The sequence below is a fragment of the Nicrophorus vespilloides genome, unplaced genomic scaffold (assembly GCF_001412225.1).
Source record: "Nicrophorus vespilloides isolate i.1.1-1 unplaced genomic scaffold, Nicve_v1.0, whole genome shotgun sequence".
Taxonomy (NCBI): domain Eukaryota; kingdom Metazoa; phylum Arthropoda; class Insecta; order Coleoptera; family Silphidae; genus Nicrophorus; species Nicrophorus vespilloides.
In genome coordinates this window covers 380165-400997 of record NW_017097317.1, presented here as the reverse complement: position 1 = coordinate 400997, position 20833 = coordinate 380165, and the positions used below count along the sequence as shown (strand labels likewise).

Genomic DNA, 20833 nt, shown 5'->3' with positions numbered 1-20833 from the left:
AGTAATTAGACTTTGATTATACACTGCTAGGTTCATTTCACTCACAGGACAACGCTGCAAATGACACAGGTATTACTGCTACGACGAATACCAAACCCAACGTTTTATCTCAATAATTAAACCCAATGTTTAACACCTTGTTACATTCTCCTCATTATATTTACTCCAAGATCGTTGCAGACTTAAATCACACAGTTTTCAGAACACCATTAATGAAAATGCAGTCGATTCCGCTTAATCGTTTAATTGGGACAAATATACTAGATGTACCCCGATTAATCTGACTGTATTTTCATTGTTAGTGTTTCAAATTTGCAAAAAAAAGTTATCAAAAAAATCAACACCTAATAATTAATAATCCAAATAAAAGAATGCGTAACACTTAAACATTGTGGAAACGTCCATCATTATGATTAGTAATATCTAATCTAGTTCAGTTGATTCAATGACATACATGATTCTCTTCATTGTTTAATTTTATGTAAATGTGTACATATTTTTGTGCGTATTATACACGAGATTTTACCATTTATAACATATTTCTCAACAGTTTTTTTTAAATTTCTATCATATAATAATAAATATTTGTACATTCCTCTTTTCCTGCTATGAATCAAAAATTCAAATTGTGGGAGGCACCATTTTCGAAATGGAAACCTCTTTTCGTGGCGTCGCGTTGTGTAACAATGGTCTATAAATTGTTTTGAATGCACAATGAGAGTGGCTATGGTCAGGGATTAAGACATCGAGCAAACGAAAAAAAAAACAAGATAATATTCCGTGTTGTAGATGTGGCGAGTAGAATTTTGATGAGTTCAGTTTTAGATTCGTTTTTTTTTCTTCTATCGATTGCTTAGTGCAAAAGCAAAGTGTCGCAAAGTATTTGTTTCACGAAATTCCAAAACTTCCAGTTTATTTTGCATTCTTTTGATTCGAAGTATTTCGAATCTGGAATTTGAAGATGTCGTTTGATCCGTTTATAAAAGTTAACAATTTGTTTATATGGTTAGTAAACAGTAAAGCAAATCTTAGAGGATCACACACACAGGAAAAAAACTGGGCTTCGGTCCAAAAAAAAGGTTGAAGACCCCTGAATTGTGTGTGTTGTATATTTCAGTTAAAATGCGATGTTAATAAACTGGTCCTGAGAGTATCCCTTCACTCATCCTTAAAACCCTTAGCTCGGAGTTTCCAACACGTGGATATACGTTACATTTGCCCACGGCGTTTGCAGCTCCGACATTTTACTTAAGATGTATTTTTATGTAAATGCCTTGATAACGAAAAAATTGAAGTCATTCTAATTGGATTCGTATTCAATTTAGTTAATTTTGAACAAACCTGACGTTAAATTTTGTGTTATCAAGTATATCTGACAACCATCTTAATTTACTTGAAAGATTCATATGGTTGTCTGGTGTACATTTTGTGTGTATTCTTTATTTTATTTATATTTTTTTCCTTCGAATGTGTGTTTCGAATGGATTCCGTTTTAACAAGTAGCGGGCACAACATTGATGGCCTTGAGTTTAAATTTATACTGAAATTATAAACAGAAGTTTATAGTAGGTCTATGTGTATAGACGCAGCTTAAAAACCGAGGACACTCTGTTGCCGAACATACACTACCCAACACTGACACCCGCATTCCAACAACGATCACAAAACGTTTCCATATTTCACATCGAAAAAAAAAAATTAATTTTATTGTCTCTTTTTATTTTTCTTTATTTGATAGAAGAAATATAGAAATTTTATTATTAGTAATGATATGAAAAAAATCAATTTGCCATAAGTACCAATTGAAATGACATGTGTGAAGGATAAATCTTGGAATATAATATCAAATTCATTGATAGTTTATATATAACTTTAATTTGAATTATTTTTATATTTGCTGCTTTCTCTTTGCAAAGTTACTAGAGCTTATAAACTTAATGTTTCCCTATGTTTAAATCTGCTTTTGAGAGATTAATAAGATTATTTTAACTTATTGTTGTCCTTGTAAAATGATATTATTGCATTTTACCTATTTGGAAATTATTGTACTAAATTTAAAGCAATTTCTTGAAAATTTTAATAGTTTTAACTATTAGAAGCTATTTAGAAAGTCTACATCTACAGGACAATTATACTTAATTAAATTACATAACAAATGAAAAAAGTGTTTGAGACTATTAGAATTTTAATTAAATAAAAGTAAATATGTGTAATAATAAAAATAGGAAGCTGTGTATTTGTATTGATAAAAAAAACGTTGGTATTCGAAGAATTTTACATGATTGTGTTAACAGCAATAGAGGGGTTCATGTAGATCGATGGATGCTTCGAATTCGTGAAAAAAATATTTATTCAATTCTCAATAAAACGCTGGAAGTCTGGGAGGGAAGCTATCTATGCATGCCAAAGCTGTACACATGGAAATAGTTCCCCGTTCCATTTTTCGACTCGTTGCATTCCGCTGCTGGTAAACGGGATGGACAATAATTGCATGAAAGTGATTGTATCAAATCGAGATAATTGAGAACGCTAATCGGAAAATTGATCACAGCTCCCGTTGCCAAGGGCCCAATCTGCTGTTGCTGTCTGCGTACAACGATAGAATGGAAAACGATATAGAATAGGATAGGATGGGGTAATAGGATGTGAACGCAACGCAAGGATAGCTTCACAAAACCGAGGGGGAGAATTAGCAATTGCGCGTCGCAGGTGCCATCTCGATTTCAATATTGACAATGGTTCGCTCTTGACCATGGACGTAGTATAGTGGCCCTCGAAATGTGCGTTTTAGCAATGGAACTAACGAACGAACGGAGGACAATTCAATCCAGTTAATATGGCCGTCCGTTCGTCCATGATGATGATGGGCGACGACGACGCCATTTTTCTTTTTCTGCCAATTGGCTCCGTTCTTCGTCCAGTCTATAAATAATATAAATGGAAATAAATTAAATGCAATTCAATCATATTGAGCTGATTTTAATAATAACCAGCATCTGAAGTTATAAATAGGATCGCAACGGACACCACACCACGAGCAGCGCGTCTCAAACTATTCCAATTGGCTGTGTTCTTTCACTCATAATCAAAACATCCTAAATGCAATTAATCATATTAAATTCTAATTGGAAATAAGTCAACCTAACATAATAGCTTTAGATGGTACAAGGTTTGTTACAACCATTAACTAATGTAATCCAATATAAATGGATAAAATCATAAATTCAATAATTCAATAAAATAGAATTTTTTTTGTGAAATTCTTAGGTATCTCGAATGATCAAATAGGATAAATCATTTATATATATTAGGAAGTGTAATTGGAAGAAATAAATTGTAATGGTGCAATCACAAACGAAATTGACCGTTTAAACCCATACTAAACTTTCGTACATTCCATAAAAGAAGTTTATGCGCGACTTTATTTATCATAGGTAGTGTGGTTGTATTTTAATGATATTAAATTTGTTCTTGCTCGACTTGCAAACTTCACAGATCATTTATAATGAATTATTCAATTGCTAGAAAACCTTCTTTTAGCTAGATGTTCGTTACTGATCAGATGTAGTGTACTTCAACCTTAATAACATTACAATTGTTGTTGAACATTTATTATGTTTACATCAATTGTAAACATTGGTGGATGAGCAAGAAAAAACGTTTTTTTTTTATTGTCGGTGTCGCAGCGAAGTTGCATGTTTGGTCCTTTGTACAAAATTACAGGTCTCGTAAAAGATTCGATCCCTGAGTGAAAGCTGTTGCCACGGAACTGGTTTCATTTGACAAAAGGGACGTGACCTATGCTAAATTTTTAGCTTCGCTCATTTAGAACAGGCCGGATGGAATAATGGTTTTCGACGTTTGCGTATTAGTTCATTAGCGGCAAACCCAGTTGGATCCGCTGATGCGCGCACAGATTTTTGCGGTTTCGCGGAAAATCAGCCTCAGGTCCATTAGCCGCACGGTAATGAAATAATCCGGACATGCAGCCACAAACCCCCACTATTATTATCATTAACAACAAAGGAGAGTTCTAAGCCGATTTGTGTACATCTATGAACGTGTATAGTTTTTTTCCTCTATACTTGTTTTTACCTATTTCTTTCTGTCTGCACGTTAAACGGATTTCCGAAGCATTAATCGCGTTAAAAGGGCTCATTGATTTTTGTATTCTTCCCTTTGGGATTGATGGGACACTACCACCAAACCTCATCCCTTGTCGTTACCGACGTCGCGGTCTTCTAATCACGAGCGCGTCAACAGAAATGCAACGTTACCATAAAAATGCATGCATAAAACTAAATGAACGTCGCCTTTTCCGCACTATTATGTCCCTCAGATTAGGTCGTACTTCCCTCCGTGCGTTCCCCCCAATGTCTCGTAGCTCGGTTTGACATTTATAACGATCTTCTTCGAGTTCAAGTGAAAATGTCAATTATTTTTATTGTTCCCATCCGCCCCCGTTTTTGCACTTTATTTTATTACATCTTCGTGCTAAAATCCGCGATAAATCAAAACCTATTTCCTCGCATTTACGGCCAGCACTAAACGAAATCCAAATATATTGCCGCTAAAAAATTAGCTGTTTCTGTCGCATTCCCTACTCAAATATTCATTTTATTTACATGCTCCCATATAACTGTTTTCAATCTACTCTCATAAAATTCCTTTTCATACATTTTCTTTCTTTAATCCAACAATTCCATTCTCTCATCTCTCATTTGTTCAATTAAACCTAACACATATACATATGATTAAAAATAAAATGAAATGGATAATATTAGAATATAATACAATATACAAAAATATATATGTTTAAAGTAATATATTTTAATATGCAAGTCGATCTTTTCGTATTCAGATTCGATTAAATTCGAGCGTGCCGTGGTACCTTTACAATTTGATATTTGCGAAATCGACTAAAAACTTGATTTCCTTCGAATCCAAGCCGAGTCAAATATGATCGTTGTTTTTTTTTGGTATATATATATATACACGTTGAGAAACAATTTCATGGATCTTCCTTCGAAAAGCAAGGCGTATCCTTGGAACGAGGAAGGATCAGTATCATCAATCGGCAAGCATCGATTCCACTGGGGGGAAAAAAAGAGCACAAATTTCTTTATTTTACTTTGTCTGAACGTATGTATTCGTGTGAGCGAGGGCCGCGTTTTAATACAAAGTAATTACAGCTGGCGTGGATCGTTTTCGTTTCAATTGCACGTCTCGTCTTGGTGGAAGGAGAACTCCGTTTGTCCATCCGGTCTTCTTGGTCTCTCTTAATATCAGAAATGTACTAGCCTTGTGCCAATTAATAAATAACGCCTCGGGGAGAGCCGGCTGCTTTTATTGGCAAAACCGAGACGACGCGATTAAATAATGCATTTCGCTAATGAATAAATTTAGCCGATCGAATTTCATTAATTAACTATTATTAAAATGGTCGATGGAAGAAGAAAAGAAAAATAATAATAATAAGAAGAAAAGGAAAATGCTGGTGGATGAAAGACATGCACGATGCGTGATGCATGCAGGTAGGAATCCTGCGAGCACCACCCTCGTACACTCCGAGGGTGGCCGTTCTCCCCCCTATCGAAGTTTCCGTTCCGCAAAGGTTTTAGGTAACTACAAAAATGAGTTATTTTCTTTAACTTCCGGACAGCCTTCCTCAATTGAAAGGGGCGATTCGGACGCAGCAAGGTGCATCCGTTCTCCTCTCCACTGATTATTCCCAGTGGATGTTTTTTTTTTGGGCGTTCCTCGTAGCCCTTCGAGGGGAGATATGTAATGTCGTTTTTTATATATTTTTTTCTGCGCTTAACCATTCAATGTCCAGCTGGAAATTCGCACTTCCAATCCCCCACACTCGAGGATTAGAAGTAAAGGAAATCGACTTAACACAAAAAAAATAGTTAACCAGTTCTTCATTTAATCTTCTTCAACCTCTAAGCAACATAACCTTATGATTATATACATACTATAACTACATATAAAATAGTTGTTAGGAGTGGTAGTTAAAGTAGACTATTAGAATGTTTGAATAATAAAATACAGTCGATTCCGCTTAATTGGGACAACTGTTAATAGGGATAGCCGCTTATTAGGGATAAATCCTAAAGAACTAAGGAAATAACACCAATTTACTCCACTTTTTCAGGACAACATTCCCTTTAATCGAAACAGTAATCCATGGATGTAGTATATGCACCCTATGTCTGATACATACATTTTTAACGTTCCAGAATTTATATCATTTTCTACTATATATTTGTATACAATTCTTTCAATATTATAAAACACTAATACTGTAATTTTTGTGGAAATTTGGATAATTGGTCCAGTCGTATAATCGGGACAAAATGTGTTCCGATTAAGCGGAATCGACTGTGTCTTTAAAATATCAATTAGTTGCAATTTAAAGAAATCTTAATTCTACTCTATAGTTTTCATCTATAAGTCATTTATTTGCTTAAGATGCATTACGTGGCCCGCGGGCCAATTAATGACAATTTTACAATAAAAAAAATTAATAAGCGCAAAAGGCGTTAATTATGTCGTAATATAAATGAGTTAAGTAGAAAGTAATAGGGGTTTTAGAAAAAGAGACTTTTTCAAGTTTGTAAATCAATGTCACATTCAATTAGAGTTTACACATTCGTTCCTTGTTTTTGCCAAATTGTTGGTAATTGAATTTTCTTGAATTACATACAACATATATGTATTTATCGCATGTTTTTGGTAGAGTATAGTAAAAGCGTTACGAACTATTCGAACGAACTCGTTCGAATACGCAATTAATTGATACAATTAATATTCAATGGAATAAATTTTGCATTTAATTGCACACACATTTTCTAGAATAGTCATTACATGTTGTTTAGTTATATTTTGCTCAGTTAATATTTGCTCAAAACGCTATAGTTAAATTAACCCTCAATTAAAATTTACTTGTAGCTTTAGCAAATGAGTAATTAAACCAAAATGGAAATACCAAAGTGCGAATTAAACAAAAAAAAATGTCATCCTTATCTTATTGTTATTTGTTAAGCAGACATTTTTGCTTGCATAAACTCGTTGAACCTAAGAATTACAAAGATATTCTCCTTAAACGTCGAGTATTTGAATATGAGGGAAACCAGGAATTTGTCCTCGCGCAAAAAAAATATTACTGAACATAATAGAATTGTTAAAAGTAAATGCATGTAATTTGTGGAGTAAACTAATCACCTATTCAGATGAGAATAAGTTCGCGCGCAATGCGTAAATCACATTAGCCGATTAGAAAATACTGGTTAAAAAATAACTTATAAACAATAGCATTGTTAACTCCTAATGAACCTACGTTTTTTTTGTTCATTAGTGGATATATTTATTTACGAACATTTTTTTTTAATGAGACAAATCTTACGAAACCTTTGTTCGCAAGCAAAACGAATGTTACATGAACGTTTAAGATTTGTATGAACGTGTTCGAATATTCGAAAAAATATTTTGTATTAAATGCACAAAACAAAAAAAATAACTTCATTCAAAAAAATTCTGTTTGCACATTCATATTTTTGCAGTGTTTGCAGAATCATGTTATATATATTTTTTTTTTCTTCCATGAAATAACAATATTTTTGCAAGTTCATTCAACATGAGTAGGTAAATTTTAATTACAAAAAAAACGGTGAAAAACAAAGTATGGAAATATCTAGGAAATGCTTGTAATTTGCATAAATATAGCTGATAATATATTTATCTTATATATTTACAACTAATGAAGTTCTTGATTACAAGTAGTAATAGTTGTATTTCTAGAAAATTATAAAAAGAATGTAATACTTTTCTAGAAAATATTGTCAATATGAAACAATTTGTGTTGCTTTGGAATGAGAAAATTCGAATGAGAAAATTCGAGGTAAACTCGCCTTTGGGATTTACAAAATGCAGTGAAGATCTGCGAGATGTTAACAATCGCATTTGTTTACTTACTAGGAAACATGACCCCACACAACATTTGCAGCAGTTCATGGTCAAGGCGATCTAATCTGTCTTCTGTTTGAATAACTTCAGTAGGTTTTCGTCTATTATATCATCATTCTTTACAAATGCAAACCTTTTGTGGCTGTTCCCAATGTACGGATCAATTGTTTCCCTTATATCGGTTTCAGTCTGCTTACATAATTACCATGTTTACTCAATATTTTGTTACTCGTCCAGCAAATAATAATATAAAATCCAAGTATAGATATGATTTCTTGCTTGATTAACATTTGTTAATCTATTTCAAATTTGTAGATATATTTCAAAATTGAAATAAAAAGTCTGAATCGTTTAAAGAAAAGAAGTTTTAATTACACTGATTTGTCAAAATGGATATTACACAATGGTGGAGGAAACGTGCATAATAGGTCGGCAGCGAATGCGAGTGGTAGTTTACAAGAACGCAGTTTGGTGATGATTTAATAATGGGTTTTAAGTGACATGGCGAATGGATTTGATCCTGGGCGGTGTTAAATGGAGGTTTACGAGTGTGCGGAATGAATTGTTGCAGGAAATATGCGAAATTTTAACGTTTCGCGGCAAACAATTGCTGCAGGCGGCGTCCTTCGAACGGCGAGCGCCGTTTGCGCAAACGGGGCCGGTTGGTTTGGAGCGATGGAGACGTCGCCGAGCGGTGCGGGGCCTATTCGAACCGACGGTTTGCGCAAACTTGTCGCTGGTCAACGGCTTCCTGGCATCGAGTGTAGAGACAGAGGTTCCTGACGACTGTTTGCTGTTTGCATTGTACACACACAGCGCAGACAGTTAAATAAGTCGGAATGATGACACGGAGCGAAGCAAACGCACAACACCTCTTCGTTGAGTATATGTATGCTGTTGTATGTATGTACCAAAACAGCACACAGCCAGCATATCCATAATCTGTCGGACTCGCTAATTGAGTTATTTTTGGTAGACCACTGCTCTGGCAATGCCTTCCGCGTGGCGGATGACCGCAACGAAATATGTATTGTGTATAAATAAAATATTTCACGATATTTTTAACACTCGCAGCAGCATTGAATTATATTTGGCGGTCGCCTCGAGCTCCGCGTTGGAGCCAAGGCCATCGCCGATGGGACTGTACCGCACCCTAAGTAATTGCTCGACGCTCTGACACAATGCTACTCGTTCCTTTCCTACTTTCCTTCCATCCATCCATCCATCCATCCATCCAACCATTCATCCATCCAGCCGTAAATCCATACTTTCATCCAACCATTCCAAATCTGATACGTCCACCCTTCAAACCCAATTCCACTATATTCTCAGACATTCTCACCAGCATCAGCACAATCATCTAAGTGATAACCTTGCGCAAATCCCAACCCAATTAATGACATTAATTTGTCGCAATAACAACTTTGCTCAACGCACTTTCTGGAAATAGCCATCCCAAATCAACCCCAAACTCTGCGTCGCTTCCAATTACTTCGGTCGAATGAAACCTAAACCTTGGACAGACGTGAATCCTGTATCACGGGTAAACATGTTATCCAGGGATGCAGAACGTGATTGAAACTAGGAATATTTACAACGTGATAGGTGTTTATTTTTCTCTCATTCAAAAATACGATTGCCTTAATCTCTGAACACACGTCAATTGCAGCCATACGCGAGTTACATTACCGAGGGGCAGAAATTCAACTAAAACAAATCACACACAAAATAGTGTTAAAAATAATAATCGACTAATAGAAAAGGAAATCGTGAGCACGTGCCTCATTCTACCATTCGTGTGCGTGTCATTCTACCATTCGGTATTGACAGGACTTGTCTGAATTTACAGGACGATGGTTATTATCAGATTACATGTTAATAGCAAGCACTACGTTACGTTACTATTATGATATAATGTCTTGAAATGCAATATGCAAAATTCCACGAGGATGATAAGCGAAATTGCGCCGCGATTACGTAAGGTCCATTTTATTAGCTGTGATAACGATTTCCGGGCCGATATCGCAGTATTGCTCTTCGGCCACATCGTGAAAACGTCACCTCACGTCACGTTGGAGATTAAATATCCGGAACCAATCACTTCCACTGCTAAATTTTCTTTGCATTATACTTTTGTGCCTTTCGAGATACGAGAAATTGTTGATTATCATGCATTTACTTGTCTTTTGATTCTGATGGTAATAAAGCAACCGTTGGTTTATGGCATACTTCTGTGCTGATTGTTACCAACATTATACTACCATAGTACTAGTTGATTTGTTGCTTCCCTCTTTACTCTTCATCTGTTAATGAATTCTATACGTTGAAAACAATGTATGGTACCTTCATACAACATTAAAAGTTTAGTTTTTTTTGTTATATTTGATCAAAAAATTAGAAAAATGATATAACAAACTTATAATCAACTCTAAAACTAAGAAGAAAAATACTGTATAGGTAATCTTTATCGTTGCTAGAAATTTTTCTTTTGCGAGATTCTATTTATAGCACAGTTTATATTTTTTTTAAATGGATGACTTATGTCCAAATCTAAAGTGAACTACTATCAGATAGCTATTGATAACAAACTGATAATACTATAGTGCTAAGTGAGGTAGTCTTGGTGTTGATTTGTATATTTTTTTTTGCGATTGTAGCTAAAAACTCAGTTATCAACTGATGTTAAAATCGGAAGTGATAGTGATACTGATAGTATAGATTTTATTTTAATAAATTCGAATTTAAATGAAGCGCCGGATTCAACAAATACCAAAATCGGAAGTGTGTATCAAATGGAATTGATAATAGTAAGTGCATGAGAAATGCGTATTTAAATTCAATGGAATTCTTGCTATTCAGAACGAATGGAATGGTTCTCGCAGTAAAACGCAAACGTTTTGTTGGAAGAGAAGCCTTTGCATACGGAGTAATTGTAATAGACCTGCTGGTTTAAAGAGAATTTAGAAAAATAGCCCCAAACAAAAATCGATTATTACATTTGTAGCATTCCTTCCAGAAAGGAAGTTTTAAACTGTGAACTAGGTGGAATATTGTAATGATACCGAGTTCTGAAAATATTTTGTTTTTAATAATCTGGTTTATGTTTTAGCAGTGTTTCTGCAAATGTACGTTTCGGAGGAAAAGGAAGTGTGAATTAAAGTTGTTAACGATTCGGTCCAGTACTTCCTTACCGATAAAGACTGATAATACACATATGTTTATGTACCTAGAGATATTTAATATAATATAATGAAAGAGCCCCGAGCTTAAATAGAATTTAGAAAAGTTTAATAGGTTTGTTCAATCTTTCGGAAGTTAAACAAGTTGTGAATTCAAATACAGTCCTGTACTTCCTTGTCAATAATGGCTGATCATGAAGTAGAACTAGGAGGAATTTATTGAATTGTATATATAATATATAAAAGCATATTAGTCTGCGTCGGCTTCCTACATTTTTCGACTGTGGCTTGACTAGTCTGTGTGCGGCTGGCGACGCTTGTCTCCTTGAGAGATTGTGTGATTTGCATATAAAAATCGAGACCTTAGAAACTTTACGAAATAATATAAAACTGGGGTCAAACGAATTCACTTATAGTTTCAAGTTAGTCACACAGCTCCACGACTGTTTGACCTATATTAATGCCAGTAACTTAGATATGTAAAAAAACATGAAATGAAATAATAATAGTAATAAAAAAAATAATACTAGCAATAATTGGAAAAGAAAATCAAACTGGATTAGATTGATTTCCACTCGCGGAGTGTGAACGGTGCGTGTGCGTTTTCCCCTCCAGAGGATTGCTGTTTTCGGGACAACACAGTTCTCTCTCTTACCAAAGCCATGTGCTCTGTGCGAATATGAAAATGAAAGTATAGCCTAGTTTTGTAAGCGTGCGCACGTTATAATGCGTATTATTTTTAAACTTAATTAAAGGCTATCTCTTCATGTTCCAAGTCGGGGACCGCCTCAATGCAATCGCCGTTGAGGAAAGCTGTCTAAGAACAGCTTCTTCTGCCCTGGCCTAGGGAGCCCAATTCCCTAGAGCGATACTTCCTCCATTCCGTCGAGGCTATGCCTTTCTATCTCTCCTCATCACGTACCTCTCTCGCTCTTTCACATATAAATACCGCTTTTCGGAGGTTTCCTCGGTCGCCGAATAAATTAGCAATTAAACGCTCGGCATTAGATTTTAACGTAAATCAAATCGCACTTTACATATTTATGTACGTGCAAGGTTACCGGTTTAAAACCCGTTATCTAAATTGTTAATGTTCATTTATGATACCGATTTCATATTCGTTGTTGCTCTCGTTTCAGTCGCAGCCTCACGGCACGCAGAGCCTCGCATTTTCTCCCGTTTTCAGCGACTTCTTTTCGATTCGACTCCTTTTCGGTTCTTGTTCTACTACTGCTCTCTTGTGTCGATTCGAAGTGAATCGGTTGTGTAATATCGCGACGCGAGCTGTTGATGTCTAAGACCTCTAATCCATGCTTGGCCGCTCATTATTTATAGTGGCTTTTTTGGCGTGCGGTATTTATTGTTTTCTTTGTCGTTTCAATTCGCCATGCATCATCTTCAACCCATTTTCTGGTTAGATGATGCCTTTAATATTGAAGTTGGTCGTCGAGGAACGCGTTTGATTGGCGGCTTAAGTCCGTCCCCTCCGGCGATCCAATTACATGAAAGTGCTTTTAATTATTGTTAAAGTTTTCTTGTTTTTTTGGGGAAACATTAGGATTTTGTGCGTGCGGAAAACTGGATAGGAATAGTTCAGTTGGTACCGTATCAGTTCCTTGTCGATTATGTACTCGTAGTTACCAGCCACGTTGTGATAGGCGACCGTTCGACCAATCGCGACTCGTCTCAACGTTGCTATGTGCTAACGACCTAAACTTACGCTCTCTGTCGACTTTTGATGGAAGCATGGGCTATCCTAACCTCTCGGTAGCGAACCTCCGGATAATACCAGTGGTCTCAAAACTTGGATGCACGTGGTCCCGCATGTTCCCGCCCCCAGGCCCAATGCCGACCATTCATTCCCCCTCGATGATTCATCCGTGGGGGTTGGACCACGTGCTCTCCTACTACTACTTTTTACCAACTTGCTAGCATCATGTTATTTACTAACTTACTACGAAACGAGCGCGCGCCCCGCCTCCGTATTTACAAACGGCAAGTTTTCTGCCAAGGACACCGACAATTACATTTATCGAGCAGTATGATCGAAATTTATGAAAACTCTCGAAGAGCAACAGAGACGGAACGCGCTCTGCTCGTAATCATCAAACGAAGCTATCTCGAAAAGTCGCGCATTACATTCTACAAATTGTTGCTACACCTGCAACATATAAACTCAAGGCTTTTTATCCTCTTAACCCGGCAGCGTCCACAACGGGCCTCACCGAGACCCTCCAATAGCATTCTCTTTTACATTTTATTCAACACGAAAAAATATACATATATCAAAAAGCGAAAAAAATAATAGAGAGACATCCAATCCATTAAGTTATTTCATTCATATCGTCGAATTAATGAAAAAAGATATAACCATATTTCTCTACCTTCAAACCACGTGCTCATTTCCTGCTTTACTATGTAATAGCCACAAAGCCACATTTAGCGAATCAAGATATACTTCTAATTTTATTCTAAATTAGAGAACTTTTCAAATATTTAAAAAATTATTAAACCATTTTTTAATAATTAAAATACGAAAAGTTGAATTTTTTCTTTAATTTATAATTCTAAACAGCAAAATGTCTGTTAACAAATTTTGAAATAAATCACTTGGTTAATTGAAAACAAAAGTATATTCTTTTATAGGAATATTTGCATTAATAATAAAATAATAAACAATATTTATTGTAGAATACAAAAGGCTTAACTCAAATTGTATTAGTAATAAACAAGAAATTACATATAGTAAACTGTATTTTTATTAGAACATTATTTTGTTACAGCCCGTATCAGAGTGGACGTCACCAACGGTAGTAGAATGGATGGCCGCGGTCAATTTGTACCCATATTCCGATCTTTTCCGGTGCAAAGACGTCTGCGGATCCGACCTGCTAAATATGGATAAAGAAAAATTGATGGTATTTTTGTTTTCCAATATTTCTACTCTAATGTCGAGAAGTTGTTAGGGTGTGTGTCTAACCGTCTTCTTTCCGAAACAGATCATGGGTGTGAAAGACGAGTTCCACCAGAAAGCGATCCTGCATAGCATCAATGAATTGATTTCTTCTGAGAACTCAAACATGTCCAATGACCAATGCAACTATAAGGACGAATATGCCCATAAATTGATCCAGCAGAGCTTCAGTACTTTGCAGAAGTGCAGCAAATGCAATAAATACTTGAGGGGTATCCTCCACCAGGGGTTCGTCTGTAATGGTAATGAGAATTGTAACTAACGCTGTAACACGGACTAATTCAAATATTCATTGATTTTTCAAGATTGCGGTATCGTGGCTCATCGAACCTGCGCTGCAACGGGCTTATCCACGTGCAAACCGAAATGTACCAAGCTTATTGGAACTTTTGGTCAAAGCCTTTGCGCATTATTTAATCCATCGGAAACAGCCGCTCCGGACATCGTAAGTTTTGCTCTGCTGTTATTAATATTAAATAGCAATATTAATGAATATTTCGCTTTAGGTTGTTAAATGTGCCGAAGAACTGGAGGCAAGGGCTGCAGCAAACAGTTCTTTAGAGTTGTACAGCTTGTATTCAGAGTCAGCTCCTAGTGAGCAAGTCAGCGAGCTAAGGCAAAGTCTGAACGAATCAAGTAATGTAGATCTGACGCTCTACACTCCAGTGTGTATTGCAAATGTTTTCAAGAATTTCCTGAGGGAGTTGCCAGATCCCATAATACCTGTTCAGTGGTATGATCAATTTTTGGACGCAGCTAGTAAGTTTCCAGATATTTATATAACCATTGCCGATTTATTAAGTTTTTCCAATTTGTAGAAATACGCAACGACGAACAATGCGCCACAATGTTGAACAGCTATGTTCAGGAGATTCCAGAAAGCCATCGCAGCACTCTCCAATTTGTGATGGCGCATCTCTGCAGAATGTGCCAAATGGAACACACGAGGGGGAACAAGAACCCTCCTACCGTACTTGTTCAAGTTATGTGCCACATCTTCCTCAGACCTCCGTGGGAGCGAATTATGTAAGTGATAATTAAATACTTCACATAAAGAAACCTTAACTGTAACCTCTATATTTCAGACAAGTTGTTTATAACACTCAATCTCACAACCGTATTGTGGAGATATTATTGCTTCATTGTGATTGGGGTATTAAGCTACCAGAGTTTGCTGCGGCGCCTGCAATTCCACCAAGGAAAGTCTCCAGGAATAGTAGCAGCCATACAGTCGGGACGGAGAAGGAGAAACCATTGACGACGTCTCTTCAGGATGCGGAGTGGTATTGGGGAGATATTAAACGCGACGAAGTTACGGAAAAGTTGGACGATACCTGTGACGGAACCTTCCTTGTACGAGATGCTTCCAACAAATCTGGAGAGTACACTCTGACACTCAGGAAGGGTGGAGCTAATAAGTTGATCAAAATTTGCCATCGAAACGGGAATTATGGTTTTACGGAACCATATACTTTCAATTCCGTGGTGGAACTCATCAATCACTACCGCAACGACTCGCTGTCCCAATACAACGTCTCTCTCGACATCAAACTTCTGCATCCAGTATCTAAATACAATCAGGAGGAAGAGTGTACGGAGAACGTGGAGAAATTGAAGCAGTGCTTCTTAGCGATCAACAAGAAATTAGTGAAGAAAAACCAAATGTTCCAAAGCATATCCGAGACTGCGAGTACCACGCGTCAGGAAGTTACTAGCAAGCGCCAGTCGCTTAGCGCCTTGAAGGAATTAGTGAAGGTGTTTAAAAAGCACACGAAGCTCCACGAAAAATTCAAAGCTGAATCTCAGCCACACGAAATCGTGTCCGTCATGCAGAATGCAGAACTGCTGCAGACTCGCCTCAAAGCCATGGAAGAGAGTTGCGAACAACTGGACGAGAATTTGCAGTCTCGCGAAGCCTTCAATAGGACTTTGGAACGTGAGATGACTTCTTTGAAGCCGACCATTCGAGAGTTGCGGAAAGAGCGTGACAAGTATCAGAAGTGGATGAAGCAAGGCGGAGTAAAGCAGACCGTGATAAGTCAGCTGTTGGAGTTGGTAGGCGACGTGGACGAAGCTATCGTCGAGGACTTCGAAGATCTACCACACAATGATGAATCGACGTGGCTCATGATGCATTGCCAGCGTTCCCAAGCCGAGAAATTGCTATATGGTAAAGCCGATGGTACATTCCTCGTGCGTAAATCTAGTACCAACCAGTATGCATTATCAATTGCCTGCAACGGCATTGTAAATCACTGCATCATTAACGAAACAAAGAAGGGTCTCGGCTTTGCGGAGCCGTATAATATTTACGACTCGCTCAAAAATTTGGTGCTTCACTATTCCCAAAATTCTTTGGAAATCCACAACGAGTCGCTCAAAACCACTCTGACGTACCCTATCAACGCGTGAGCAAAACAAATGAAGTAATGTGATAATATATATATTTTTATCGTTTTTTCAAAGTGAAGAAGAAACTGATTTTAATTTTGGAAAAAAAAAGTAACTTATTTATACATATATATTTGTGTATATATATATGTGAATATTGATATTTTATAGCACCACGAGACTCATTTGAATCTACTGTATGCCCAATTATAAGCATAATATTTTGATTGCAAAATATTATGCATATAATAAGGAACGAGCAACAACTAGAAAGAAAAAACATACAAAATATGAATGCATATATATAATATAAATCGCATGAACACCACCAATGTTTTATAAATGACTGTGATAGTGTGCTAAGTGAAGAATTGTCTTTAATTTTGTTCCATATATCATACTATACATATTTTTAATATCTTTCTATAAGTATCTTCCAATATTTTCATTTAATATTAATTATATTCATTGCACCCGTTTGGGTGCTGTTATTTTGAAGTTCTAAGAAAATGTGGTGCATAGAGAGAGAGAGAGAGAAAGAGGAGAAATCGAGTTAGTGAGAGAAGGATGCGAGAGATAAAATAAAAATTCGAAATATTATTTTTTGTTTCACCAAACACACACATGTGTCATGTCTCAATGTCTATTGTAGAATTCTTCTGTGTATTCAAACTATTGTAGACATATAGTTGTAATGTATGAATATTTTTTTTTTATATTTGTTCCTCTTCTTATTAATTGTCTAATTATATATATAAACATATAAATATATTTTGTGATTTAGTATGGTCGAGGAAGAATGTGTTTTCGTTTTGGAAAAAGAAAAAACAACTTATAAAGGGGTTTGTTTGCTGAAGTGTATTTACCTTCCATCGGAATTCGCATGCGAGCCAAAATTGAATTTATTTTTGTAATATCGCGTTTGGCAAAGCAAACAAACCCTGCATGCTAATTACAACCATTATACTTTAGATTTAGCTTTATTCAATCAAAATAAAAAAAAAACATGTAAACATTGTAATGGCAATATATTACCGTTATATTCTTACATTAAAAGTGAAACAAAATATATGGAGGAGGAAAATTGTCGCCGGAAGAACGTTTTCTCTGGCACTTCGTTCTTATTACGAAATTAGCATTTTCTTTGTGTATATATATGTATAAATACATACATATATTTAAGAATATGAAAAAAAGCTTACCCGTATTATATTTGTGTCCTTTAGAAGGATGTCATTGACTCCAAGTCATTTTTCTCTTTTTTTTTTCTTCTATTATATATTGTATAATCTATCGTGATGAGTTTAAACAGTTGCTTTTTATCTTCTTGTTTCACAAGTTTTTATCAAAAATATAATATTCAAAAGAAAAAAAATCGTTGTATTGTTTTTCAATATTATATTTTTTTAATCGAGTCATTTGCTTCAGTTGTTAAATGATTTATTTGCCATCACATTATGATTTTTCCCCCTTGTTTTGTTATTTTAGAGTTCGAAGGCTGTTTTGTGTTCATACTGTGTGGCATTAAAAAGAAAAAAAAGTGAATGGCTGTTTTCTATTAGTTTGTTTTCGTTTATAAATATTTTTATATTAATTCATTTTAAGATTTTAAGCAGACTGTTTAATTAAAAGAAAAGTTTATTAATTAAAAATATATATATATATATACATGCATAAATATATTTTTTATTGTAATTAATATGATATAATTTATAGATGTTCTATGGTGTAGAACATTCTGAAATCAAAGAATGCCCATATTGTACATAAATTACTGCTGTCGATTATATTTTGCACATTTATATAGTAAAGAGAATAAATATGTGAAAGAACAATACACGCCTACATTTATTTACTGCTTCTTGGTTATGATAATGTTGTTACCCTGCATGAAAATGGGCCTGAATTGCAAAGTCAGGTTCTTCGAGCCAAACATATTCTGTGGAATGATGACAGCATTGTTGAGTAGTTGGGCTGAGCCTAAAGATACGGTTTTTCCTCCAGAAGTGCTTGGTATAATAAGGGGACCGCTGGTCATTGGTGTCGCACCGTTTATACTGATAATCTGAGTAATCTTCTGATTTTCAGGCTTTGTTCTAAAGACTGGACGATATACTTTTGTTGGGGCTCTGATCGGTTGTAGGTCACTTGCCCGGACTACTGTAGCATTAGAATTTAAAACGAGCGGCGAATTTGGCACGATCATCTTCTTTTTAATTACTTTCAGTTGGCTGATGTCTGGTGGTTTAATCGGAGGCGGCGGAATTTCTACCTTCGGTGGTTGTTTCTTTTCATACTCAAATTCAATTGTCACGTATTTTCCATCATACTGTTCGATGTCATCACCTTCTAGTATGAACTGTACATCGGGTGAAGGGTCTTCTTTCATAACGTTTTTCTGAAATATGTCAACACCTTCCTTTTTCCAATGATCTAGGTAACTAAACGGAGCTTCTTCTGTTTTCTTTGGCGGTTCTTCCTCGATTTCGACGAACTCGTTAAACTTTTTGTAAGTATAGTTAGATCCATGCTCTTCATATTCATGTTTCTTCACGCACATCGAGCGGAATTGAGGATCCTTAGAGAAGCTCTTTCCACCAAGCACCGAGTATTTTATTGGTCTAAAAACATTTACAAACATACACAAACAACTCATAAATGAAAATCAATTAACTTACTCTTCTGGTTTAAATACCGTCATCCTGTGGTGACTAGGTAGAAACATTCTTGTTTCCGTTTCTACTCTCTCCTTAAACCCGGGGAAATTTGTGTTGCCACCGACAAGTATAATGTTGTCAGCCATCTGCTGCCTGTACTTCGTTGGGCACTTTGCGATGCTTTTGGCTATACATTGAGCTAAACCTGCTTGTTCTATACCGGGTATAATTGATGGTTTCATTAATACTTCCGGTACAGAAATCCTCTCGTTGTTGATACGTAAAATCTGAAAATTTTCAGCTAATTGACTATCCACTTCACCCTCATGAACGTATCCTCTACGAATGTTATGAAAGTCCGGTAACACGTAGTTTTTAACTATGTCATTTGTAGTCTTGGCGGTCTGCATTTCCTTCTTGAAATCCAAAGCCATGTAGCAAGTGTCCTCTTTCAACTGGTTTATGACGTACGTTTCTTCCATTACGTGGAGCTGTCTGTAGGACAAGATATCTTTCAAATAGTTCGTCAATAATTTTCCCCCAATGTCCATACGAATAATGCCATTTGTATATTTCTTTCCATTAACATATGGAACGATATGCGTAAAACTGTATCCAGAATCCACAATAATGCAAGATGTATGTTGTCCTTAAACAGTGACTTTCAATTACAATTTATTAAATACAATTCTATATATTCTACAAACATTTACAACTATATTCTACAACCACAACTAATACATACCAACTGCATAACAAAATTACAAGCATATTTATATAAGTCATACCCTTCTTAGTTGTGATATACTGATAGTATGTCAGGTCTGTACTATTTGTCCTATACAATGTCTTTACGTCATATTCCTCAAAAAAAATTTCGTCCATATATTCCTGTATATGTTTAAAATTAAAAATGGGTTGTGTCACTATTACTGGCATATCATCAGCTGGGAATTTGTTGAATGTATAATCCCATACATTCTTTTGCACATCAAACTTCGAAATGTATCCATGATCATGGGGGGTCAAATAATAGAGTCCAGATAAATCCCTGCAGTCCTCAATTTGATCAGCAATGAAGAATCTCTTCCTTTCTGACTTTGCTTTCATTATGTGGTTTGGTAAAACACTAAAACAAGTATCATGAAATATTTTACACAATCTTCCTAAAGCAGACACTCACGTAATGTTATTATCCTTCGAATAACCAATCTTAATGGTAAATCCACCATTGTCCAATACAAGTGCATTTGCTGAAAAAATGATTTGTGAAAATGCTACCAAGGTATAATATTAAACTACACTTACAACATTCCTTTCTCTTGCTAGATGATGGACCTGGGCTTCCACCTCTAGGCCTTTTGGACAAATACAACTTCCTGTCATGGTGCTGCTTTGAGTCTAATCGCCCTCGTTTGTTTCCTTCCATTATCAGCTTAAACTATAGACCGGGCCGATATCATATGCCAATTGGAGATCACTTAATTACCACCATTGGTTTTAGTAAACACTGCAATACTAATCATAATTACTCATGCGCAACCTATCTCAATGCTTTGTTACGTGCAGTCTGGTGTAGACCAGTGTAGACTAAAACCTGAAGTTCGAGTGTTTGGTTGTCTACATCTCTGCACACCATGAAATAGTTAGGAAAATCTGTAATA

The 20833-nt window shown here is 35.8% G+C and overlaps 2 protein-coding genes across 4 annotated transcripts in view; one reads left to right on the top strand and one right to left on the bottom strand.

Moving 5' to 3' along the window:
• The window catches only part of LOC108559788 (phosphatidylinositol 3-kinase regulatory subunit gamma), a 48652-nt gene extending 30577 nt beyond the window's left edge, over nucleotides 1-18075 (top strand). For all 3 annotated transcript variants that reach the window (XM_017917135.1, XM_017917134.1, XM_017917138.1), the window contains 6 exons: nucleotides 13931-14065; nucleotides 14147-14363; nucleotides 14427-14566; nucleotides 14628-14880; nucleotides 14940-15147; nucleotides 15207-18075. In XM_017917135.1, the coding sequence (XP_017772624.1) occupies nucleotides 13931-14065; nucleotides 14147-14363; nucleotides 14427-14566; nucleotides 14628-14880; nucleotides 14940-15147; nucleotides 15207-16533 (2280 nt within the window). In that variant the 3' untranslated portion in view covers nucleotides 16534-18075. The remainder of the gene's footprint in view (nucleotides 1-13930; nucleotides 14066-14146; nucleotides 14364-14426; nucleotides 14567-14627; nucleotides 14881-14939; nucleotides 15148-15206) is intronic.
• Nucleotides 18076-18188: 113 nt separating this feature from the next.
• Nucleotides 18189-20749, bottom strand: LOC108559795 (actin-related protein 6). Its single transcript, XM_017917148.1, has 5 exons — nucleotides 20478-20749; nucleotides 20353-20422; nucleotides 19958-20298; nucleotides 19191-19818; nucleotides 18189-19133 (listed from the first exon to the last, which is right to left on the bottom strand). Exons 1-5 carry the CDS (start codon nucleotides 20596-20598, stop codon nucleotides 18365-18367), a joined length of 1929 nt encoding a protein of 642 aa, XP_017772637.1. The 5' UTR covers nucleotides 20599-20749; the 3' UTR covers nucleotides 18189-18364.
• Nucleotides 20750-20833: the final 84 nt, after the last annotated feature.